The following is a 23,882-nucleotide window of genomic DNA, read 5'->3' on the forward strand; positions in this document are numbered from 1 at the left end:
CCCAAGCTGCCCCTGCTCTCCATACAAAGCACAGCTGGAATGAGTGAGGTGGCCAGCGCCCCACTGGCACACAGCCCCAACTCACTCCTCCCCAGAGCCAGGTGATTTAAAAACCCATCGCCAGAGATCGAGTCTCCCTCTCCAAAGCAGCCATGTTTGGCTGGAGACTCATTCCCAGAGCCCTAAGGGACCAATAGCACCGGTTCTCCCCTTCCCGTGCATCCTCTCTGGACCACTCCTTCCGCGGGGCTCTTCGCCTGGCCCCTTGCTCTCCGCCAGCCTGCTCCGGGCAAGCTCCCCGGGGAGGAAGCGGAGGCAGGGGACTGGGAGTGAGTCACGCCGGGGAGAAGCGGGGAAACTCCAGCTGCTCAGCTGGGTCCAGCGCGAGTGGCAGGGCGCATGTGCGCTCGCTCCCTACCTCCCTTCTCCCTCCCTCTCTCTCCCTGCCGGCTGGGTGCTGAAGTTGGGCGGATGGCAGCAAACCAGCTCCGCTAGGGACCAGCTGCACGAGCCCTTCCCCGGGATCGCTCAGTGCCAAGCACACGCAGCCAGGCGGGGGTGGGTAAGCCAGACCGCTTTGGTTTTTTTTAAAAAAATATTATTATTATTTTGAACCTGAACCTTGTTAAATGGCACCAACATGTCTGCTTTATCCTGGTGCCTGGAATAGAGAGACCGAGGGGTGGGGAGAGGAGTGGGGTGGAGAGGGAGTACAACTGCCAATGCACTCACACGGGGGACGTGAGTGTGTGTAGCGGGGGGGGGCAGCCGCGGTGGCCTGGGGGCTGAGCTGCAAGGTGGGGTCCGAGCGAGTGTCGCTCCTCTCCAGTGATGCACAAAGGGGTGGGGAAAGGGAGCGCGGGGCTTGGCGGTGGCTTCGCTGGACTCCCCAGATATTGGCTCCTGGGCTGTGGCTCTGTGGAGCGATGCTGCTGCTGTGCATCAGCTGCATCAAGGAATCCTGATCAATCCAGGCGGGGGAGGGGGGTTCCTACCATAGTGGGGGAAGGGAGGGGGGATATCGGGAAATGTCCGTTTGCAGATGTGAAAGGGTGTGTGTGTGTGTGGGGGGGGTCGTACCTTTCCTCTTGACCTTCTCCTCTGGCTCCCTTGAGGCAGGTTCTCTGCTGGGCAGGAGAGTGGGGGCAATACACCCTTGCATTTTGGACTGATTTGAAACAATCGGAGACCGTGGCCTTTTAGAAACCACACACACCGTTTGTCTAGGTGCCTTGGAAATGGAAGTGATTCCCTGTAAGACCTGAACAGAGGCATGTAACACGGTGCAGAGTGCTGGCCGGAGGAAGAGGGGGCTTAATACAAGGACGAGGCCCCCACTAAGTCTATAGGAGCTGCTTCGGTGCAGGGCAAACTGAGAGGTGGCTCACAGGCACTATCCTTGCCGTTCATTATTCTGATGAGTTATGGATTTTCTTTACACTCTCTCCATAGCCTTTCATGTCACCCATCCATCCTCCCCCCTCATTATTCTGCGGCATCAGCAGGGAGCTGGGGCTTGGCCGGATTCTTCTCCCCGTGTGTGTGTGTGTGTGTGTGTGTGTGTGTGTGTGTGTGAAAATGTCGGAGGCTGGAGGAAGGACAGAGCCTATGGGGGAAAGCAGGCGATTACAGATGGTTTAGAATGAGGCTCGGAAAGCAGGAGGCTGGTTAGTGGCTGCTAGCGCTAGCAATAGCGGATCCTTCCTGGCCGGCACCAAGTTACAAACAGCGCAGCGCGCTCAGCAAAGAGGCGCTCACAAGCCAACGCTTTGGCAAAGGAGATCAAGCCCACCGCCCTTAGCCACTGGCGAGGACTTTCTCTGACACAGGACAGACACTGTACAGATGCCCAGCTTCCTAAGGAAGAGAGAGTGCAAGGAAGACCCTGTCAGGAATGGTTCCTTTCCATTCGAGGTTGTTTTTGAGGGATTTGATTTTAAATCCGGGATTAAAAAACATGAGTTCTTACCTTTATCACCAGTGAGCTCGCTAGAATATGAAGAAAACTAACAAGCTCTAGCTTATCTATCTTATTTCCAGAGCGCTCATCACCATACTATCTGAGCACTCCATTATAATGAGGTTAGAACTGGCATAACTATGTGTTAGGGTTTCCAGTATTGAGAGGGGATCCTTATTTTACTGCATGGCTAAGGATTTGGGCTAACCTGTCATCAACTTTGCAGCTGGGATGCATATTATTATATTTACCAATATATACATACATAAATCTTGCTTTTTGTTTAGTTTATCAAGTGTTGGGCAAAATGGATGAAATCTCAAATGCAATAATAGATTGCATTATTTTTTAAAAAGCTGGAAAATATAAGTAGGCAGATTTATTAGTTGATAGGTTTTATAGATAAATAATAAATAACTCTGCAAAATGAATGCATACGTACTGTCTATTTTTACAAGTTTTTAAAAGGAAGTTAATTCCCATTCACATCAATGGAAGCTAGTGTCATCAGCCACATTATAAGATACATAATTAGTGTCATCATGAAAAATTGGCATCTATTTAAGTAAATGAATGGGAATAATCCATTGTTTGAGGTTTGTAAGAAACATTGTTACCTAAGATATTATTATTGCTAATAATTATTTATTTGAATTTCATCAGCACCCAAATGTGCAAGGCACCATCTCTCTCTCTCTCTCTCTCTCTCTCTCGCTCTCTCTCTGTGTGTCTGTGTGTATAACAGGAAGACACAGTCCCAGCCCTGAGAAGTAAGATGCTTCTGAGCAGCAGAAATGGAAAAAGTGTACTTAAAATATACATTAAGTGATAGTTGTGTTTATAAAAGGTGCTGGGTTGACAGCACTAGAGCTTAGCAGTGTCCTGTCCTTATGGATGCAAAGGGAATTCAGTCTCCCACTCTGCCAATCTTTGGTCTTGCTGCTGAGACTACAAATAAGAATTGCAGTGATGAGGGCTTGATTTTGTATGTGTGAGAAAGAGAGATGGACACACAGAAATTGCTTGAAATCATCAACTCAGTTCATAAAGTCTACTGAGCAGTCATTCAATGGTAATAACTTTCCTTCACTAATGATTAGACCAAAGTTAGACCTGACATCCTGGTAAAAAATCCCTATCCTATTCCTGTTATCTGAGCCACCTGGTTCCAGGGAGCCTTGGGACGGGGGGAGTGCATTGTTCTCAAACTATTGTTTTTGGTTTAGTTTGGTTTGGTTTTTCTTAAAAACTAATCTAAATGCAACATACAAGCTATATAGGACCACGGCTTTGTTGCTGATTGCCTTAAGTTATGGTTCATTGTGTGTAATGTGCATTGTTTGAAAAGTAGGATAGAACTCTCTTACCAAAAGCAAGATAACAGTGAAGGCCCTGTGACTGAATTGCTTCTACCAGAGAGTAGGACTTGAGTGAGGATCATGCATAAAGAGCATTAGAGTTGATCATGCTTGTTTAGGAAAATGCTTGCCAATCTTGCCATAGGATCACAAGTAGGGGTGCTTCAATTTATCTCTCAGGAACTGTAGAGGAACAGGGACATCATGACCTACTGCTACAATATTGGAAAAGCGCTGTCAGGCTGCCAGTAGCAGGGTCCACATGACACTGGAACATGACTGTCGGCAGAAACAACATGGATGAGGTGTAAGGTAGTATAGCAGAAATTCATCTGAATGGAGGTCCCTCCATAACAAATAAAACATTGATGCAGGATGCTGGAGTACTCCTCTCCCAAGAGCTGAAAAGGAGATTAAAGCAAACTGCACTCTAAGACATAGGAGAAAAGATATCAGCTGATCTGAAAGTAAAGCCAGCTAGACACAAGTATGGCCTACCACTTCAGCAATAGCATCTATATGTAAACTTTTCTTCGAGGTAAATATGGTGGCTTGAAAAAAAATCAGTGCTTCCTCTACAATCATCTAACATTAGCCTCTCCCCACTTCTATAACAAGCAAATAGGGCCTTGTCATTTATCTACTTTGCAGAGATCTTTGAATGTGAAAAATGTGGAAATACTTGTAAGTGTTATAAAAGTGTACCCAATGAAACAATATTAGTTATTATGGAGGTGTAGTTAAGACACCATAGTTAAGGTAGAGGTCTTTTTAATAATTAAAGCAAGGACTCAACTTCTTTTTCATATGAACAATACAACATATCCTCCCCATATTTACAGTGTTTACTCTTTGCATGCAGAATGAATTTTCTGAGAATTTACAAATAATTCTGTTAATTAGGTTGAGTTAAAATTAATTAAAAACTAGGTCCTTTAAGAAATTTCACATCTCATGTCAATCTTTTCTTTCTGCTGAATTATCTTAATAATGAAATAACACAGGCACTTTCCATATTGTGAAAATTAATTGAAAGCTTATGCATAAGCTATATTTGAGGAAATTAAATTGCAATTAAGATAACAATTAGGTGCAACTGTTAATAACTTATGAATATATAGGCTGCAAACAGGTGCAGGTCAACAGCTCAGGTAACTCTTAAGGGGGGGGTCGTTGTGACTCTAGAGGTAACTCAACCAATCATCGCCCTTCCTCTGCAGTAAATTTGCATGGAACAATTCTATTGGTTGTAATTAGTCATCAGTATGCGGGAGACTGGATGCATGTGTCAGGAGTTCTCACTGGTAGCTTACTTGGTTCAGCTGTCACTGTTCTTTAAAGATTTAATGTCTGTATGCTAGATTGGGCATCATAACTTGAACAGCTTCCTATGGTACTGCAATCTCAGCTCCTCTGTACACAGAGGCAGCACTGATGGGGTGGTAAATGGGGCAGGAGTCCAGGGTAAACTGTTAAACTGCACCAACATTGAGTCTCAGGACATGGGTTCTTTCTGAGCATTCTCTTTGGGTTTCCTGTTTAGTTTTCATATATGAAATTTTTAATAATTTCTTAAAAATAAGAAACTGCCCATACAAAAAAAGTCAATGTTAAGATGGAGTTAAAGTTGAGAGTATGTATCAGAAGCCAACAGGTAAAAAACATTACGGGCCTTTTGCAATCTTCCCCAAACCAAGCATTACAAATCCAGGAACTACATAATTAAGGTTACACTTAAAAGAAATCTAAACATGTTAAGTTAAGAAATGCACAGTTATGGTACCTAGACAGCCTTAACTCTGCCCTCTTGTGATAACAGGAAGGGGAAAACATGAAAAACTCTAATATGTCTAAAAATCAGTTTAATCTAATCTGAGACCACAAACACTACAATAGCTTAATCATAATTGTATGGTTATTGCATGACACCACTACAAGGCAGAGTTAAGTTTGTTTGTGCATTTCTCACCTTACTAGGTCTGGATTTCTTTTAAGTATAACCTTGATTATGCAGTTCCTGGGTTTGTAATGCTTGTCTTTTGGATGATGACAACATCCCCGTAATGTTTTTTTTATCCTTAAGTTACTAAGACATACTCTTAACTGTAACTCTATGGAAATGTAATTTTTTTTTGTCTGGGAATTAGTAGTAGTAGTAGGCAGTCACTAAGAGGGGAATCAGGAGAGAAATGTCTTAATGCTGCCTGGTGTATTATAACTATTCTATATTGGACAGTCCAGGGGCCTCTAATGCCCATACACCTGGGCATTTTTTCTCAATTCCTGTAATATGTTGAAAAATGAAGGCGAAACTTTCACTGGGCCTGATTCTTTGCTGTGCTGTTTTTGGTGATTGCAGCAGGGTAGGGGGACAATATCTCAGCCTTAATCCTGGCACAGATGAGAGCAGCCTGGGGGCCATTCTAACTTGTGCCGCTGGAACTGGTCCCCAAAGGATTATCCAAACTGGGGTCAGCAGGAGCACTGTGTGCTCTGGCCACTCCTCATCAATAATACACCTCTTCCCACCCTGGACTTGCCCCCTATGCTAGGGGACAGCTGTGGGGAGGGAAGAACAAGAGTCAACTGTACCAGCTCTGTGCCCACTGAGCCTCCGTCATGCCAGCGGTATGTCCAGCTGGGGATTTATGTGCAGTCCCCACTTCTTTGGTGTCACCTGGTCAGAGCAAAAAAGTGTGGAGCAGACCAGAAAAACTGGCCCACTCTGTTTAAAGAAAAATTGTTGATCCGTTATGAAACCGTTGATACTGCTATGAAACTTACTGAATATTCCCCCTCCCTTTGGATCGTTATTTGATATGATTCTGTGCAGGCCTTCACTTTCATTTGGCTTTAGGAAAATAGAATATGGTTGTATCTCTGACAGAGAAATATTTGTCATTTTGTGTAAGACTCATTTTTAATTTTTTTTAAAAAGGAAACATGATAAAATGGGCAAAGTCAGTGCCACACTTTATAAATAGGTCTAGCCTAGGCTATAGCAAAAAGCTCTGTTTATCACTGAATAGTGTCAGTAAAATAACATTAAGGAGCCTGAGACAAAGCAGCTAAACTACAGAAATTATGGATGAAGGCTGCACGATATCCTTAACTCAGTGCCGTCATGCCTAGGTATTGCAGCTCAGAGGGCTCTTATCAGGGAATCTCAAAGCACAGGATGTTTTGACATATAACCTGTTCTGGCATTCTGTGACAGGGTGCTGGACAAAGACAGCTGTACCAGCACTCTGATCACTGGATCAGCAATTAAATTGCCCTGGAGTAAATCTGGGGGGCCAAACTGTGCCTAACAGATAGATTGGGATAGGCTGCGGAGAGCCCCAAAAGCTAATTAGCCCAGAAAGTAGAAAAGACATAGGAAGGAAGTGGTATGGGGAAAGAGAGAGAGAGACAGACAAGCTTTTGAGAGGCAGCGCCAGGAGAGAGCTCTCAGGGGGAATTCTAGGATCATAGGATTAGAAAAGACTGCAAGGATCATCTAGTTTAACATCCCTGCCTTGATGCAGGATTTGTTGTGTCTAAGCCATCCAAGACAGATGGCTATCCAGCCTCCTTTTGAGAACCTCCAGTGAAGGAGCTTTCACCACCGCCTGAGGTGTCTTTTCCTTTTCCTACTGTTCTTACAGTTAGGAAGTTTTTCCTGAAGACCTGTTTCCCCCACTCCTGGGCTGAATGAGCTAAGGATTGCATGCTTATAAATACAGAGCTGCACATGTTTGTAAAGGTGGTGGGGAGAGTACTGTAAATACATTGCACAAGGCGTTTGCCCAGAAGAAGGTCTCCGAGCAGTTTGTTTCTAGAAAAGAGACAGGAGTGGGCTGATGCTTTGTCACGCATTCCTAGGCACACAGCAGGCTTGAAGCAAGAAGGCTTACCAAGAAGTCCCTGTATTTCTTGCTTTGTTTCCAACCAATAAAAACATTAGAGTACTTCCATGAGAGAAAAGGTATAATGAATGACAAATTGCATGGTCATTGCCTAGTGTTTATATTACTCTGTTGACATCACTTTCTGAAATTATGAATTCCTCATCCAGTGCAAAGTTCACATTATTGCAAAATCATTACAGGCTAGATCTGCCGTCTTTACTCACACTGGGCCAGATATTCAGCTACTGTAAATGGTTGTCGAACCAATGTTCTATGCCAACTATCTCAGCTGGGGATCTAGCCCATCGCATAATATCTTACTCCATTAGTAGCCCCATTAAATTGAACATAAGTAAGGTGGTAAATGTAATCCTAGTTACTCAGTCCCTACTACGTAGTTAGTTTTGTAAGTCTGCTGTTTTAATTTATTCAGAAATGGCAAAACACTAATAATAATCAGCAACTTGCAAAAGTTATAATTGTGGGGGAACAGACATATAAGATATTTTTTGCCACTCAGTCACACAATGGTTTAAAAATGGGTACAAAAATATTTGTGCACATAGATTCATACCAATAGGATTTAATGTGTCTGTAATATAGCAGCCTGAACACCTGGTAATAATACTTCATATTTATGTAGTGTGTTAAATGTGTTCAGAACATTTTACAAATCTAACTAATCTTCCTAATATAAGAAAGTGGGGCTAAGAAATTCTGTCAGATGTTTAACCGTAGAAGTAAGCAGCATACAAGAACAGAGCAGAGGATAATGACTATCAAACATTATATTGGATTATTTTACACTTAAGGCCAAATCCTGGAAATTTCCACCAAGCCAAATAAATGTTTTTGATGGAGGGTAACCCTCCACACACTGGCTAGAGCAGCAGTGTAGCCATTTCACAAATGTGGATGCTGTAGTAGTGGCAACTGTGCTCAGTAATTTCATGCAGGAGTGGGAGTTGGGTTGGTCAGTGGATTCATGTATTTGAAAACTCATTGGCCATGTCCATATCACTCCCTTGCTTCAAGCCCTGTCTGCATAGCTGTAGAGAGAACCATTGAGAAGTTCATATGCCATGATGAGGAGCACAGGGTAGATCTGCTCTGTTGCAACATGGGTCCCTCTACTCAGACATACCCCACATAGAGCAAGTCCTCTACTCAGCCTCTCCCCAGCTTACCCTCTGTGCAGTGGAAACACAGCAGTTCTTCTTCCTTTAGATCATCTGCATGCCCTTTAAAAGTGGGCAGTATTTGTCCCTTTTTGTCCTTATGTATTTTAGGTCTTAATATTCTTGACTTCCAAATGACAACAAATTTGATTTCTCTGCTGATTATGACAGATGTTTATAATGCTAATCCCTTTTTGTAATCACAACAGTTTTTAAGAAATGGTTATGGTTTTATGTTCTGTCTTCAGAGTCCTTCATATAATACAGCAGAGAGAATTGTTTAAGCATATTCAGCAGGACAGCATTATAGTTTAGGATCAGGGAGTGACATATTATATGTGTATGATGCAATGTGAAAATCAAGCTAGTATACTTTGTGCCCTTACTTCCACTGGTGTTTTTCTGGTTCAGGCATTTCATTCCACAACAAAACACAGTGACCTGTTTTCAGTCTGATTAACAAACAAAAGGAATCCTAATGATATTGTATGAGATATATTCGATCTAAAACTTAGTAGTATTTCATGAGGGCTTGAGAAAAACTACCGAGAACCCAAGAAGACAAAAAAATGGAGACCAAAACAGCAATAGGAAAATATAAGTGACAGAACAAAAGGAAAAAATATTTATCCCCAGAGGAAAGGAGCTTTCTTCTAGAGAGTGCAGTAATCTTGAACATGTAGACAATTTAGTAAATACTGAGAACAATTACAAAATAAATAATCTGATGGCCATTAGTAGTAGTAGTAATTGTAGTATTTATTATTTATTATCTTTATAGGTATTGGTTTGGGGTTTCAGAATTAACAGAATGTATTAGTATAATAATATTAGAAGACTGCCCATAAGTATCACCTTTTCATCAAAGAATCTCAAAGCACTTTTCAAACATTACTGTGTCCCAGAGTGCTGTGAGGAGTAATTAAACAGCTTTGTGTTTATTTGAGAGAGGGGTAAAATCAGACCCAGAACAGTTATGTGATTCTCCAGGATCACAGAGCAAAGCCATGGCAGAGTGAGGAATAGAATCCTGGGGTGAAATCCTGGCCTCAGTGAAGTCAATGACAAAGCTGTCATTGATTTAGCTGGAGACGGGATTTCACCTCAAGAGTCTTGATTCCCAGTCTCACTAGGCAGCACTCCCTGTGTAGAAATACCACCAAACACTCCCTGTATCAAAACACTGTAGATAGCTGAAGATACCTAAAAGGTCCAGTTAAAAACAAAGCAAGAGGATTTCCAGCGAAGTAAACATGGTTGGTCTCTCCATTCACCCCATTGTTTCAATCATTTTGAAAATAACTAGAACAAAACACCAACCATTTTCATTCAATATTTACTCTTTTTTACATCTGAGCATGTAACCTGAATATCAACTTGAAAAAATGAATATCAATTTGCAATTGAAAAATTGTGTTAAAATCAAAATCCATAGTGAGTAGGTGACCTACAAAATTTGGAGGCCCGGGATCCCTTATAACAACGTCTCTCTAAATTTTGTAACCTAGGGATTAAGCTATAAATACTGGAAATTTTCCAGTAGATAACCTACTACTTGCTGTGTTTGTGTCAGAATATTCAGCTCCTCTTTGATCAGTTCTTTAACACAATCTGCCTTTTTTGTGATTCATTAAAACTTACCCTTAGTCTAGGCAATGCCAAGACAATTAAAGTTAGTTAAATAAGATCTGTTCTAGCTTCAGCAAATTTATGTATAAAATAATATGCTGCAAATTTTGTTTATTTCCTCGTTGTTAGCTTTTGTGATAGAACGTCCCATAATATTGCAGTCACTTTATGTAGATGGCACAGCTAGAAATGTGTACAATTGATTACAATAGACAGTAACTGATTGAGCTATGGCTAAGTTCTAGCAATGAATATATACACCAACTCTGCTGTAAGAAGGCTAGATTTATTTTATCTGGATGTGTGACCCACTGTAGCTTGTGTGTAATTATTTTAAAAACTGCACCCATAAGGCTAGCTGGTGTTTTGAAAGTCCATAAGGGGCCTGATCCAACTCCCATTAAAGTCTACAGGAATCTTTCCATTGACATCGGTGGAGCTGGACTAGACCCACAATGAAAAACAGTCTCCCTAGACACAGTATAAGTCAACAATTATGTTATACATTCAGCTTTATCATTACAAAAGTATATCTGATCTCCTGGTAGGCAGCAGCCATACTGCTGAAAAGTAACATCATTTGTAACAACAAATGAATGGGAGCCCAGATATTACTTAATGCAAACTGTTTTTCTTCCTCTGATAGGGTCCAATGCTGTAAGGTGCTGAGCACCAGCAACTCCCAGCACAGTTAGTCAAGCTGAGGGTGCACAGCACTTTTCTGGCCAGGGGATGTAACGTGGGTCTAACAAGGAGAAGGCAGAACTTTTATGGTTTTCATTTAACCAAGACACATAATGTTTAAACAGCTAAAGTTTGTTTTTTCTGTGTTAAACCCACAGGCAAGCAGGTTAGTGACTGTTTTAGAGTGTGCTACAGTGTGCACATTAGGGTACGTCTACACAGGAATAAAAGACCTTTAGCATGGACACAGATTGAAGCTTGAGGGGTTCGGACTGTGGAGCAAAAAATCTGAGTAGACTTTTGGGCTGGGACTGGAGCCCAAGCTCTGGGACCCTGTGACAGTGGAGGGCCCCAGAGCTCGGGCTCCAGCCCCAGCCCAAACATCTACACAGCAATTTTTTGCAGTTCCGGAGTCCAAGCCCCTCAAGCCTTAGTCAGCTGACCCAGGCCAGCTTTGGGATTTTTATCCCTGTGTAGAGGTAGCCATAGAGTGTGTTAGGACTAAGTCCTGCAAGGTACTGAGTGTATCCAGTGAGGTGCTGAATGACTTAGCTCCTACTGAATTCAGCCTCACAAGGCTGACAGCATCTCAGTGGATTAGGTCACTTCTTATGTACATGCCCACCTCCAATGGGTGGCCTAGAAAGGCACTTTAGATAACATTTGACCCAGTTATGCTTCTGAGATCCACAGATGGAATGAAACCTCTGTGTGCAGCCCTCCCCTTCTTACACAGACAGTTGGCTCAGACCCCTCGACAGCAGCATCCTTTCTCCATACCTAACCATGAAAAAGGCCCTCAGTGGATCTGAGTTCCTCAGGGGATTGTGGGGGGAGAGGTTGGGGAAGGGATGTGACGCAAGAGGGAGGCTATATCATTCCGCCACCTGGGCCCAGTGGTACTCACAATGAAAGTTTAAGAGGCTGTGTTACATTTCCACAGGTCTCTCCCCACCCCCTTTTACACAGTGGGGATCCACTTTTAAGACGCTTTCTAGGAGCACCTGTCATCCGAGGAAATCTCAATGGCTAGAACTGTGCTGCCATGGGATGGGGGGATAGGACACAGAACTATCATAGGGGCACATGCTTCCTGCTGATCCCCCAGGGTCAGAGAATCATAGAAGATTAGGGGTGGAAGAGACCTCAGGAGATCAACTAGTCCACCCCCCTGCTCAAAGCAGGACCAACCCCAACTAAATCATCCCAGCTAGGGCTTTGGGGATCCCAGATGATCCATGAGGTTTGTAGTTGAGCCTGTTGTATCTACCTGCAAAGAAACTATTAGAGGGAAAAGTCTCTGCAAGGAACATTTTGAAGAGATTTTTCTCCATGTTATCTGCCTCCCACAGATTTTTCCACAGGAGGAATAATTGGGCCCTTTCTGTTTACTTGAAGCTAGGCTGTGGAACCCTTTCTCAAATTGTTGTGCATTTACTCACATGAATAGTGACACTGAATTCAATGAGACTACTCAGGTAAGAGAGTGCACACCAATGTGAGTGAGGACTGCAGTCTAGCCCTAAATTAGAGCCATATTTTGCCACTCTGACTTGGAGTAGTAACTTATTCTGTGACTAATCCAATTGACTACTATTTATGTGAATGTCACTACTTAACATGAGTAAAGGTGGCAGTATCTGGCACATAATCAATGTAATCACTAATTACACCATATAAAATACAAAGAAACACAACAATATGACACTTACCATTGCCTGGTAGAAAAGAAATAAATGACAGCATATTCGATTTTGTATATGGTTTCCCCGTTGTACAACAATAAAGTTCCAAATAAACAAAAAGAGAAATAAAAAAGAAATGGAAGTATAAACAAACTGGGAGGACATTTAGATATAACACAGCCAGACAGGATTCTGATCAATCTATAAAATGTACTTATGCTAGCAAATTACTGCTGCTTCATGAAAGTTGGATAGATCAAATTTCTTAAACAACCATCAGAGTTGGATATTGCAAAGCTAATAAAAAGAGCAACAAATATAAGTTAACAGCTAAAAATCTGTTGTGATGGAATTCTGGATAAGGTCACCCCAAGAATCCAAAGTTTCTTCTTGATGGCAAATGGATTTATTACAGTCTAAAGATTCTTTCCCTTGTCATCCCAAAAACAATAGTTCATGCTTTCCAAGATGACACACTTAAGGCAAACATTAATGATGCTTCAACATCAATATGAAAAATTTATTTTTCAATAGATCTAGTCTTCTTCATAAGCTACTCAGAAGAGACTTTTGTCTCTCCTGTGCTCAGCACCAGAGTATCTATGTGAGCACCTTATAACACTAGATAAATCAGATAAGTAGACATAACCTAGCTAGAAATCAGGGCCATATGCTCTTTGCCAACAGGATCATGATCCCAGCAATAATGACTGTGTGAGACAACTGCATTGGCTTCACCTACATCAACTGACATGGGACAGACAAGGTGTCACTCTCTTTGATCTGAGGCTATTCAAATACCCTTCTGAGTAAAAAATGAAATCAATAGATGGTGGACAAATTCAGGCTGCTTGGATAAATCACCAAATCATTCACCTGCAAGCGAGGTCTTCTTTAGAGCTGGGCAGCAAACAATTTTTCCATCCCACAAGAGTTGTTGAGATTTAAAAAATCAGGCTGAAAAGTCAAACTTTCTTAATTTTTCTTGAACTGATAATCAAAAATAAAATAGTATCAGGTCAATTGAAACATTTCATTTTGATAATTTCAAAACATTTTGTTTCAATTTCAACTAAAACAAAATTGTTTTGAATCAAAAACAAAATGTTTTTGTTTTGAAAATGTCAAAATGGACATTTCAACAATTTTTTAAAAATTGAACTGCGAGATGAGTCAAAACTGACCCTTTCCCACAATCAGTTTAGATTGTGACAAATAAGCATTTTCTGATTGAAAAAAAGCATTGTGTCACAAAATTCCCAACAAACTGTATCCTTGTTCTCACTTTGATGAAATAGGTTCCAGCGGATATTATATCTGAGGGAGCAGTTTTTCTCCTCTTGCATAGAGGTCTTTGAAAAGATCTGTCAGTGGGAGTCAGATCCTTGAGGTCCTTTTCATTCATTTGGAGTGTCATTCCACACTATACATCTTCTACTCTTCACTCATTGGTCAGGACAGCCAGCAGTCAATGTAGCTGTTGACTGTCAAGTCTTTTTCAAGCCATCCATTCTATTTGGTTCCCTCTAGTCCTTTGTGGACTTTTGAAAGCTAATGCACAGTCTTTCTGTGGGCTGGTGGATTCTATACATGACACATATTATTTCTTGTTGCATTGATTGTGACACATAAACACAAAAAAGGCCTAATCCAGGCTTCTGTACCCTTGACAGATAACTAAATAATGAAAACTACACTTCAGCTATGACAAAAACAGCAGTGGCAAACCAACAATCTTTCTCCACACAAAAGAAGTCAGGCCACGTAACTGAAATTTCCCCATCAACATTCCAGCAAAGCCTTTCCTCTCCCAAAATAGCAATCCATACACAATGGCCAGACTCTACAAACTTTAATCCTCCCCAAATGCCTGATGAAATATGTGACCTTTGCTGCAACCCTAAAGGTTGACAGATATGGCTATTGTGAACCAAGAGGGTCACTGAATTCTAAAGTTTATAGGCCTCATGGAGAACGCCCTTCCCACAGGTCCCTCTCTTTATACCAAAGGAGCTCCAGCTAGTCACACTGTTGCTTTATGATTATCTGGGAGTCTAACAAGAACTCTAAATTGCAAACTCAGTTGACAAACGGAGGACACAGACCCTTAATCAAAGTGACCTTTCACATATCTTATGGTTGATTCCACTGTCCTACCAATATCAGCTCAGTCTTTTCTGGGATGACTCTCAACCAGGTTGTGGTCATCCATGCCCCAACCACAACTATACAATGAGACAAACTTAACCACACTCTGAGAAGGATGAAATGGGGAGACAAAGCTTAGTGCCATCAGCATATTGAAAACACTTCACCCTATGCCTCCTTGATATCCCTTCCAATGGCCAACATACAGGGAGGGTGACAGGATGGAACCTGCATGTGAGAGATCCCTTGGGACAGAAAAGCAGTTACCCTCTGGGGGTCTCTTGGAGAGACAAGAAGGAAGCGTCCACAAAGCAGCCCTGTCTACTCTTTGTCAGGTCTTCACGCAACTCAGCAACACTTCAGGATCAATAGTTTCAAACGTAGCTTATAGATCTAATAATGTCAGCAAGGACATCTGATCTTTATCAGTCCCTCTAAAGAGATCATCAGCCAGAGTCACCATGGCATGCTCAATGCCATAATCAGGTGTGAAGCCAGACCAACAAGGAGTCAGGATCTGAGGCAACTAGATAGGGTGAGACATGTCTCACCACAACTTTCTCCATAGTTTTGCCTGGAAGTGGAAGGTTAGAGATAGGCATGTAGTTGGCTAGATTGTCAGTGTCAAGAGAGAGTTTCTTAAGTGAAACTTAAGCACATACTTCCTTAAGAGTGCTTGTCACGCTCTGTTCTCCTTAAATGAAGCATTGAGAATCTCCACTGAAAAATGATCCCAAGCCTTCAACAGGGAGGAAGTATATGGCAAAAGCAAAAATTACAAAACAAACTTCTTCCAGCATTTCCAGAACCTCCATAAGCAACACAAGCCTAAACTGAAGCAGAGGAGCTTCTGTCCCCTCAAGATCCTACGCTGCTGCCACAGTTGAAAACAGTTGAGCTGAGCCTGAAATTGACCAATGTTCTCTGCAAAATAACAAGAAATTTCCTGACAGCGGGAAATACTTGAATCAGCTCCCAGGAGAATGCAGCTTGAATTAAGCAGACTATTCATTAAATGGAATAAATCTTTTATTCAAGATTTTGCAGATGCTTCCTTCTTTGTCTCCTGCATAGCCATACCATATGAGCTTAGAAAATGTTTATGTCACAATTGGTCACATTCAGACAGGGCCTTCTGCCTCTGTCTCTCCAGCAGTCTTCCTGCTTACATCCTGAGGCAAGAGTTGCTGAACTGAAGGAGTAGAGAGTCTGAATTATTTATAGAAACAACCTACAGGGAGATTGTACAGTGGACCCACCTCAGAACTGGCTTCCCTAGTTCTCCAGTTGAGCAAGCAATTCCACACTTAAGGGGCTGTGTGTAAAAGGGCATAGATTTAGGAGAGGTAGAAGGAAATGGAAGGAATATTAAGGCAAGTGGATGTGGCAGAGCATGGGATGTGTGAAGGAAAAGAGTAGAGTCCAGAGTGGAAAGTTAGGCAGGATAATTTGAAGGGTCTAAAAAATGAGGGTAAGAAGTTTGGATGTGGCATAGGGAAGGAGCTCAAGGATGGGACTGAGATGATCAGAGCGGTGGCAGATAAAAATATTTTTCACAGAAAGAGGAGCCAAATTGTGAGAGGCACCCATTGAGATTGTGAGCAGGAATGAAGGGAGGATCATGGAGCTATGGATTGCGGTGCAGGAAAGAAGGGGAAGGGAGATTTATTTTCTTTTTGAGTAAATGAGGAATGTATCAGTCTTTTTTCAGTTGAGTTTAAATTGATAGTGGGACATCAAGGATGAGATATTAGAAAGACTGTCACAGATGAGAGGCTGAACAGAGGAACAGAGATCACCAGAAGTAGAAAGATTCCAGAGTCATCAGCACAGAGAAGCCAGGAGCAGAGTGTAGAGGGAGAAGACTGAGGCTAGAACACTGACTGCCAGCAACAGAGAGCTGCAGGGGGAAGACAGAGATTCTGAAGGAGCTAGCAGTCAGGTAGGAGAAGAACTAGGCAAATAGAGAGTCTAGAAAAGCCAGTGATGAGATGTTTCTATACTTATTGTTTTAACTGAAGCTTGTTTTCTACCAGCTCGTTATTTGTAGGAAGTGGGTGTGACCCTAACAGCATCCCCATGCAAGAAGGCAAGGGGCTCACTGATGTCTGGTAGTAAGTTTCAGCTGGTCTGACCAATTCAGTGTACCCCAAGTCACTAATATCATAACCTGAATCTAGAAGACGTCAGGTAAGATATCAATAGAGAGCTAATAACATACTGATCATTGATATTATTGCCTGGTGTATGTACAGAGGACAGATTCAGAATTACAAATATATTGGAAATTATTTTATCAAAGTGTGTCTGCCAGCAGGGGTAAAGTTACCCTGTCCTAGACAAAGGAATGTGGTTTTACCACCTGGAAGGTATTTCCAGGGTTCATTAAGAGACAATGGGAATTTACCTAGAAGGTAAACAGGACCATCAAGCCAACAAGGGGGGGAAATGACAACTCAGTATCACAGCAGGGAGAGTAGATTGTGGGAAACAGATCAATTTGCATTTTAGCAAACACAAGAGGGGAAAGAAATTGGCATGGAACTTCCTTCATCGGGAGTCTTCATGTCACCTTCCTCACAGCTCAAATGAACTTTACTTTAGGGATTGAAAAGAATCCATTTCAAAGGTGCATGGACTATAAAGATAAGGGCAGAGAACCCCAAGTTATCTTTCACCCCAGAAGACAAAGGAAGTGAGCACTTTGGATTTTGGAGAGATACTGTCCAGAAGTGTGGTTAGCTATCTTGCTGGAAGGTAGATTGGTAAGGAAATTACCTTGACCAAAGGCTGTAGCTTGTTGTGTTAAGTCTTAGCCTCTAGAAAATGTTTTCACTTTTATTTGCTTGTAACAATTTCTAATTCTAGATTTAATATCTCTGAATTGTCCAGGAGAGGGTTGGACATTGTAGAGCACATGGTTTGGGGAAAACTAGGGACTGGGGGATGTTGGGGACATCTTGCCAGGTGTAACCAGGCTGGTGGAGCCTGGCAGTGATGAAACAAGCCGGCTGCTAGAATCAGAATTGCTGAGTCAGAGCTGCTTAACACGTGGATGCTCAGCGTATGCTTCTATGCTGGAGGAAGGGTCCAGACAAAAGAGCTACATCAGCAGGGCATTTTAAGACACTCAGAGTTATGGGGCAGGCAGTGACACAAACCCTCAGTGGTCTGTATTGCACCCCAGAATGTAACAGTAGGAGGCAACCATTCAGCATAAGGAAATCCTAGTTCATTTATATACCTAGTCACTAAAATGTTTTAAAGGTTTTCTTTAGAAAAAATTGTGTTCTGTGCTATGAAAAATAGCACTCACAGGGTACCATAGCCAAGAAATGTTTAATTTTCCTTTGCTAGCTGGTAAATAAGATTTCTGATATAGCCATTTAAAATAGATACCATACAAAAAACTCTGCTTAGTCTGGACACCACCATAGATAGCACAGTTGCATGTCCCTAAAAACAGAGGATCTGATTGTCCCCTCTATAGCTATACATCTGTAGAGTCTTCCTGAATGTAAAGGGGCTCCATTGCCTCAGTGGTTGGGTTTTCTACGGCTTTAGGGAGCCACACCTGGAGAGAAGGCAGTAGAGGTATGGTACGAGCAGGGGCACAGTGGCACTAGACACTAAGTCTGCTAACGAGCTAATAGAGCCCTTCTGGTGATCCCCGAACGCACTCCCCGTCGACTCCAGAACTCCACCAGGGTGAGAGTTGGAAGTGGAGTCGACGGGGGAGCCACGGGCATCGATCCCGTGCCATGAGGACACAAGGTAAGTCGATCTAAGATACGTCGACTTCAGCTACACTATTCTCGTAGCTGAAGTTGCATATCTTAGATCGATCCTCTCCCCTTAGTGTAGACCAGCCCTATTCTGGGTCAAGAATGTACAAGTGACGCAGTCACATGCCACCAGATGACTTTGCTGCTATTAGAGTTGGTCCCAAAAAACCCAGCTCTCCAAAGGTAGTTAGGTTCCCAGGTATTTAAATTACTGGGGATTAGGTGCCTAAAAAACTTTGAGCATTTGGGCCAGACTCCAAAAGTAGCCTTGTGAAAAAAATGTAAAATGTCCAACATATTTTGAAGTTTATGAAACTTAAACCATTTTTCAAAAAATGTATGGAAAGCATTATCAAATATGTTACCAAAATGGTTATTGACTATTTTGGTTTACTGAAAACCAACTTTTTGGCAAACAACAAAAAATGAATCACCAGAATATTTTCAATTAAAAACTGAATTTTATAAGGCCTAAAATTTTGCATAATAAATTTTTTTTAAAAAGTCAACCATACCAGCAATTTCTGTGAAAAAAAATATTTTAGAAAAAAAAACATTTTTGATTTGGAAAAAAATAAAAACCTTTTCATTTGAAAAATTTCAACCTGCTCTAGTTTTCATGCACACATCCAGCACGGTGGCTTTCACTGGGGTATATTGGCTCTGCAGAAAAGTCAAGAAAGTAGTTAATTTTCTTGGGCTAGAAGAAGAACCACAGCTGCTGCCCAAACTTGGAGTCACAAGGTAGCTTAGGTGGGTCAGCTGTAGGGAATTACCAGTAATTATTTTCCACAGAACATTCAGAGAAGGATGGGGACCAGTGGGTCTCAGGCTGGAAGTTTGAATCTGATGAGGGGGGGAAGAACTGGGAGGTTGGAGTGATGTCTTGGCTTTCTCTCTATTTTCTCCTTGGAAAGTATGGCAAGGTGAGCTGCTCTGTGTATCTTTGCTTTTGGGGCTTCGGCTGGAACGTGTCACAATTTATAACTTTACTTTGGGAGGTATGGCTGGGAGTTTTTCTGGCTCTTAAAGGGGTAGAGTGATCTTTTCTTTGCTATTTTACAATGAATTTCACTGAACCAAAGTCTAACCTTTAGATAGGTGTGTAGAAATGTCTATGTCTGCTACAGCCCTGGCTGGTTTTGTCCCAGCCCTCCTCCTTATACTTGCCATTACTGACCATATGGCACTAAATGATATGTGATATCTGCAGAAGCCTCACCAGAGCAATAACTCTTCTCTAAGGCCTGGGCAGAGCTGGCTGAATAGCAAGTGTGGCTCAGAAATAATAGCACTGGATTCAGTTTGATTCATGAGGCTGGGAGAATTTTGGCAACTGCATTTGAAAACTCCTTCTAGAAGCTTATTGGTAGTTCTCATGTTTAAACTTTCTCACTGAATTGGAGAGCCAAAACAAGATGCACCTTGGATTATCACACATAATAATCAGAGGGGTAGCCGTGTTAGTCTGAATCTGTAAAAAGCAACAGAGGGTCCTGTGGCACCTTTAAGACAGAGGGTCCTGTGGCCCGTGGCGCAGGCCGAGGGACATGCTGGCCGCTTCCAGCAGCTCCCATTGGCCTGGAGCAGTGAACTGCGGCCAATGGGAGCCGCGATCGGCCAGACCTGCGGACGCGGCAGGTAAACAAACCGGCCCGGCCCGCCAGGGGCTTTCCCTAAACAAGCGGTGTCCCAAGTTTGGGAAACACTGCTCTAAGGGATATGAAGTTCCCTCATTCATATCAATGGGGGTATTTCTCAAAGCCTAGTTATTTTAAATGTAAACACTAATTCCTGTGCTGCTGATTCTCCAGAAAGGAATAGCCGCCAAATGATCTTATACACTGTTGGATTTAAGGGAGTGGAAGGGGAAAGAAGAGGAAATGGACACTGGAAGACAAAGATGCACCATGATCTATAGTAGGAAAGAGAAGGTGGAGTAAATCCAGAAAGGGAACAACAGTAAAACAAAGAAAGAGACTTAATGAGCTACAGCTCTTAAGTAAAACTTTAATTGCCAGTGCCACAGTTGGAGCACAGAACTCTTATTCCTTTAAGTGAAAGGCATGATATGATGGTAGAGGTCTTTCACACTGGCTAATGGGCTTTGGGTACATTTTTCAAGCTTCCTATGCAAGTGACACAAATGCACAAAATCAGGAATAAACTAATCAAGTGGGGAAGGAATACTCCCTTCCCATTGTACGCAGTGTTTGGTGAAAAATAGCATGGAAAAGGAAATGGCGATAAATACATATCTATTTATTTAGTATTATGTTTTATGTGCTTGAAGCTATAAAAGCTAGAAATTCTCAGGGTAAGTGTTCTGTGTCCTTTTGAGTGGAGTAGGTTTCAGAAGACAAATTCCTACATTTTGCTATGTGAGTCAACTGAATAAAATGCTTCTAATGGATTTTAGGGACTGGTTCTTGAAAGAAGCAGCATAAAGTTGATTATGGTAATACTAGAAAAACAGAGCATCTGTCTTGAATAGAGCCATGCCAACCCTGTTACACCAGAGATACCATTAGGGGTGAACTGACTTTCACTAAAATGAGGCCTGTTTCACTTCCAAGTTATTTTCCAAACTGACAGCGCTTTTACCAGGAAAAGTTGCCAGACCTGCCTAAAAATGACTAACTGTCAGAGTGTTTCAGCATATGGTCCTGCATCCGTTGCTGCTCTGACTTCCTGTGATGGTTTTAAATTGTGTGTATCATTTGGAGGCTAATATATTACCTATCAGATTTGACAAAAACAGATTTTTATCTTAGGTATCTTAGAAATTAGTGCATCTTGTGGGTCAGTATAATTATTTATTGCAGGAAAGTCTTGGATTAGCTAACCTAGACTACAGGGACTTTGCCTTCCAAGAAGCTGTACTTTATATATATATTAAAAAAAAAACCTCTTTCGCTAGTTACCTTTCTTCAAACTGGCATAAAGAAATAACTAGTGTAATTATAAGATCATTAATATTAGTCTGGACAGAATTAACTGCAGAAAACACCTAAAAGAACACTATTTTACCAGCAGAAATGGACTGGAAGACCTTGGATCTCTTCCATCTCAGTTCTGTGATAGACTTTATCTGGGTGGTAAGGACCATGATGTTCTCCATCTAAGTGCAGAGTAGACTCCATAAATTCACTTGAGCTAATGAACTTGGCAAGAACTGAGCTACTAGAAAGATAAAATGCTGCTTCAGGGAACCACATTGAGGAGTAATTTCTTAGATAGCTAACTTAAAAATTACTCCAAACCTGTAGGCTGGACTATCAAAGAAACTACATTGCTTTAGCATTTCATTTACTCAGTGATTTCTTGACTAGCAGGACAAACACAGCTCCACTTTCCCTTTACTGGCTGACTGTGAATTATTCACTTGAACTTCAGTAGGTGTGTCTGTGGGTGGAACATGAGCATTTACTGAGATGATGGGGTGGGATTAGATGGAGGTTGTGGGATGGGGGAAGGAAGAAGAAGACAATGTCTTTGAAAATGGAAAACAAATTCCACAAAGGTACACTCCCAGGCCTGGGCATGTGCCTACAGTTTTAGCAATGGGTGGTGCACAATTTACACTGCTCTGCATCTCCCTAGGAGTGACCCTAAGGGACTTCTGAATCACAATGACTCCCGGGCTTCTACCTTCCTCTCAGTAGGAGGAGGAGTAGGAGTAGTTTTCCTTCTGGCTTATATAGCAGCATGCCCCATGCTGGTTCATCCGCACTTGCAAGGCAGTAAAGAGGGTAGATTCCCAGTTCTGTGCACTCCCCTTTTCCACAGGCAAGGAAGCAGGCATGGGTAGGCCATTCTACGGTATAGAGGAGTGGGTTGTTGCCCGTCACTCCTTTCTACAATTGCATCATCAAAACCACAGTCTAGTCCTTGGTTTGTGTATGGAATTCTCTCTCTTTTCAATAACAAACATCACTGTGTGGAACTGTCACATGACAAATTGCTAAAAGGCAAATTGCTAAAATTGCTAAAAGGCAATCTGGTGATTAGAGAAGAGAACTGGATGCCAGGATCTTAATCTTGGCTAAGCTATAGACTCACTGTGTGTGACCTTACCTAAAAAACAAAAAAACTTTACCTCTTTTCCACAATTTACCCTTCTGCATGTGAGAAATGAGGAAATTAAGATTTGCCTTCCTTGCAGGGCTATTGTGAGACTTGATTCCTTAATGTTTTTGAAATGCTTGGAGGCTGATGAAAGTTGCTAGGTAAGTGCAAAGTCTTATTATTGCATAAAAGATAATAGATGGAGTACAGTGTGTAATGCTGCTTTCTTACAGAACAAAGATCTGTACTACAATAGTTCAAACAGATATAAACCAGGAAACCTACCTAACAGCGTTAGCCTCCAGTAAAGAAAGTGAGCAGCTGTTTAAATGAAGCATCTCTATACCAGATCACACATGGAACACTCCTCACTGGTTAATCAAGTGTCATTTTTTAAGACCCTTGTTCTGATAGCCTGTCCAGCATAATACTACAGGGAGGACAAATTGTCTGGTTAAACATTTAGTATTTGTTGTTCAAGGTTTATTTCCAACTTTAAAAAAAGCAGCAATGCTAACAATAGACCTGTATCTCTTATTACATACAAATGATAGTTCTTTCTTTCTTCTTTCTCTGAACTATAACTTTCAGGAGGTCATCCCTGCAGATCACTCATACTTGCTGTAGAATAGTATCCTGACAGGAATTTGGCTAGACAGCTTAAACAAACTTAAATCCAGGAAAAACCAACTCATGATATTTTAAAAAAAAGAAGAACAGGAGTACTTGTGGCACCTTAGAGACTAACAAATTTATTAGAGCATAAGCTTTCGTGGACTACAGCCCACTTCTTCGGATGCATATAGAATGGAACATATATTGAGGAGATATATATACACACATACAGAGAGCATAAACAGGTGGGAGTTGTCTTACCAACTCTGAGAGGCCAATTAATTAAGAGAAAAAAAACTTTTGAAGTGATAATCAAGCTAGCCCAGTACAGACAGTTTGATAATAAGTGTGAGAATACTTACAAGGGGAGATAGAGTCAATGTTTGTAATGGCTCAGCCATTCCCAGTCCTTATTCAAACCGGAGTTGATTGTGTCTAGTTTGCATATCAATTCTAGCTCAGCAGTCTCTCTTTGGAGTCCGTTTTTGAAGTTTTTCTGTTGTAATATAGCCACCCGCAGGTCTGTCACTGAATGACCAGACAGGTTAAAGTGTTCTCCCACTGGTTTTTGAGTATTTTGATTCCTGATGTCAGATTTGTGTCCATTAATTCTTTTGCGTAGAGACTGTCCGGTTTGGCCAATGTACATGGCAGAGGGGCATTGCTGGCACATGATGGCATATATCACATTGGTAGATGTGCAGGTGAACGAGCCCCTGATGGTATGGCTGATGTGATTAGGTCCTATGATGATGTCACTTGAATAGATATGTGGACAGAGTTGGCATCGGGGTTTGTTACAAGGATAGGTTCCTGGGTTAGTGGTTTTGTTCAGTGATGTGTGGTTGCTGGTGAGTATTTGCTTTAGGTTGAGGGGTTGTC

At 41.8% G+C, this 23,882-nt stretch overlaps 1 protein-coding gene across 1 annotated transcript in view; it reads left to right on the plus strand.

Annotated features, from left to right (window-relative positions):
• Positions 1 to 399: 399 nt before the first annotated feature.
• Positions 400 to 23,882, plus strand: part of RGS17 (regulator of G protein signaling 17) — a 79,654-nt gene continuing 56,171 nt past the window's right edge. The window contains 2 exon segments of the mRNA XM_034765378.1: positions 400 to 434; positions 436 to 558. Of these exon segments, the coding sequence (XP_034621269.1) occupies positions 400 to 434; positions 436 to 558 (158 nt within the window).

Source organism: Trachemys scripta, chromosome 3 (assembly GCF_013100865.1).
Source record: "Trachemys scripta elegans isolate TJP31775 chromosome 3, CAS_Tse_1.0, whole genome shotgun sequence".
NCBI lineage: Eukaryota > Metazoa > Chordata > Testudines > Emydidae > Trachemys > Trachemys scripta.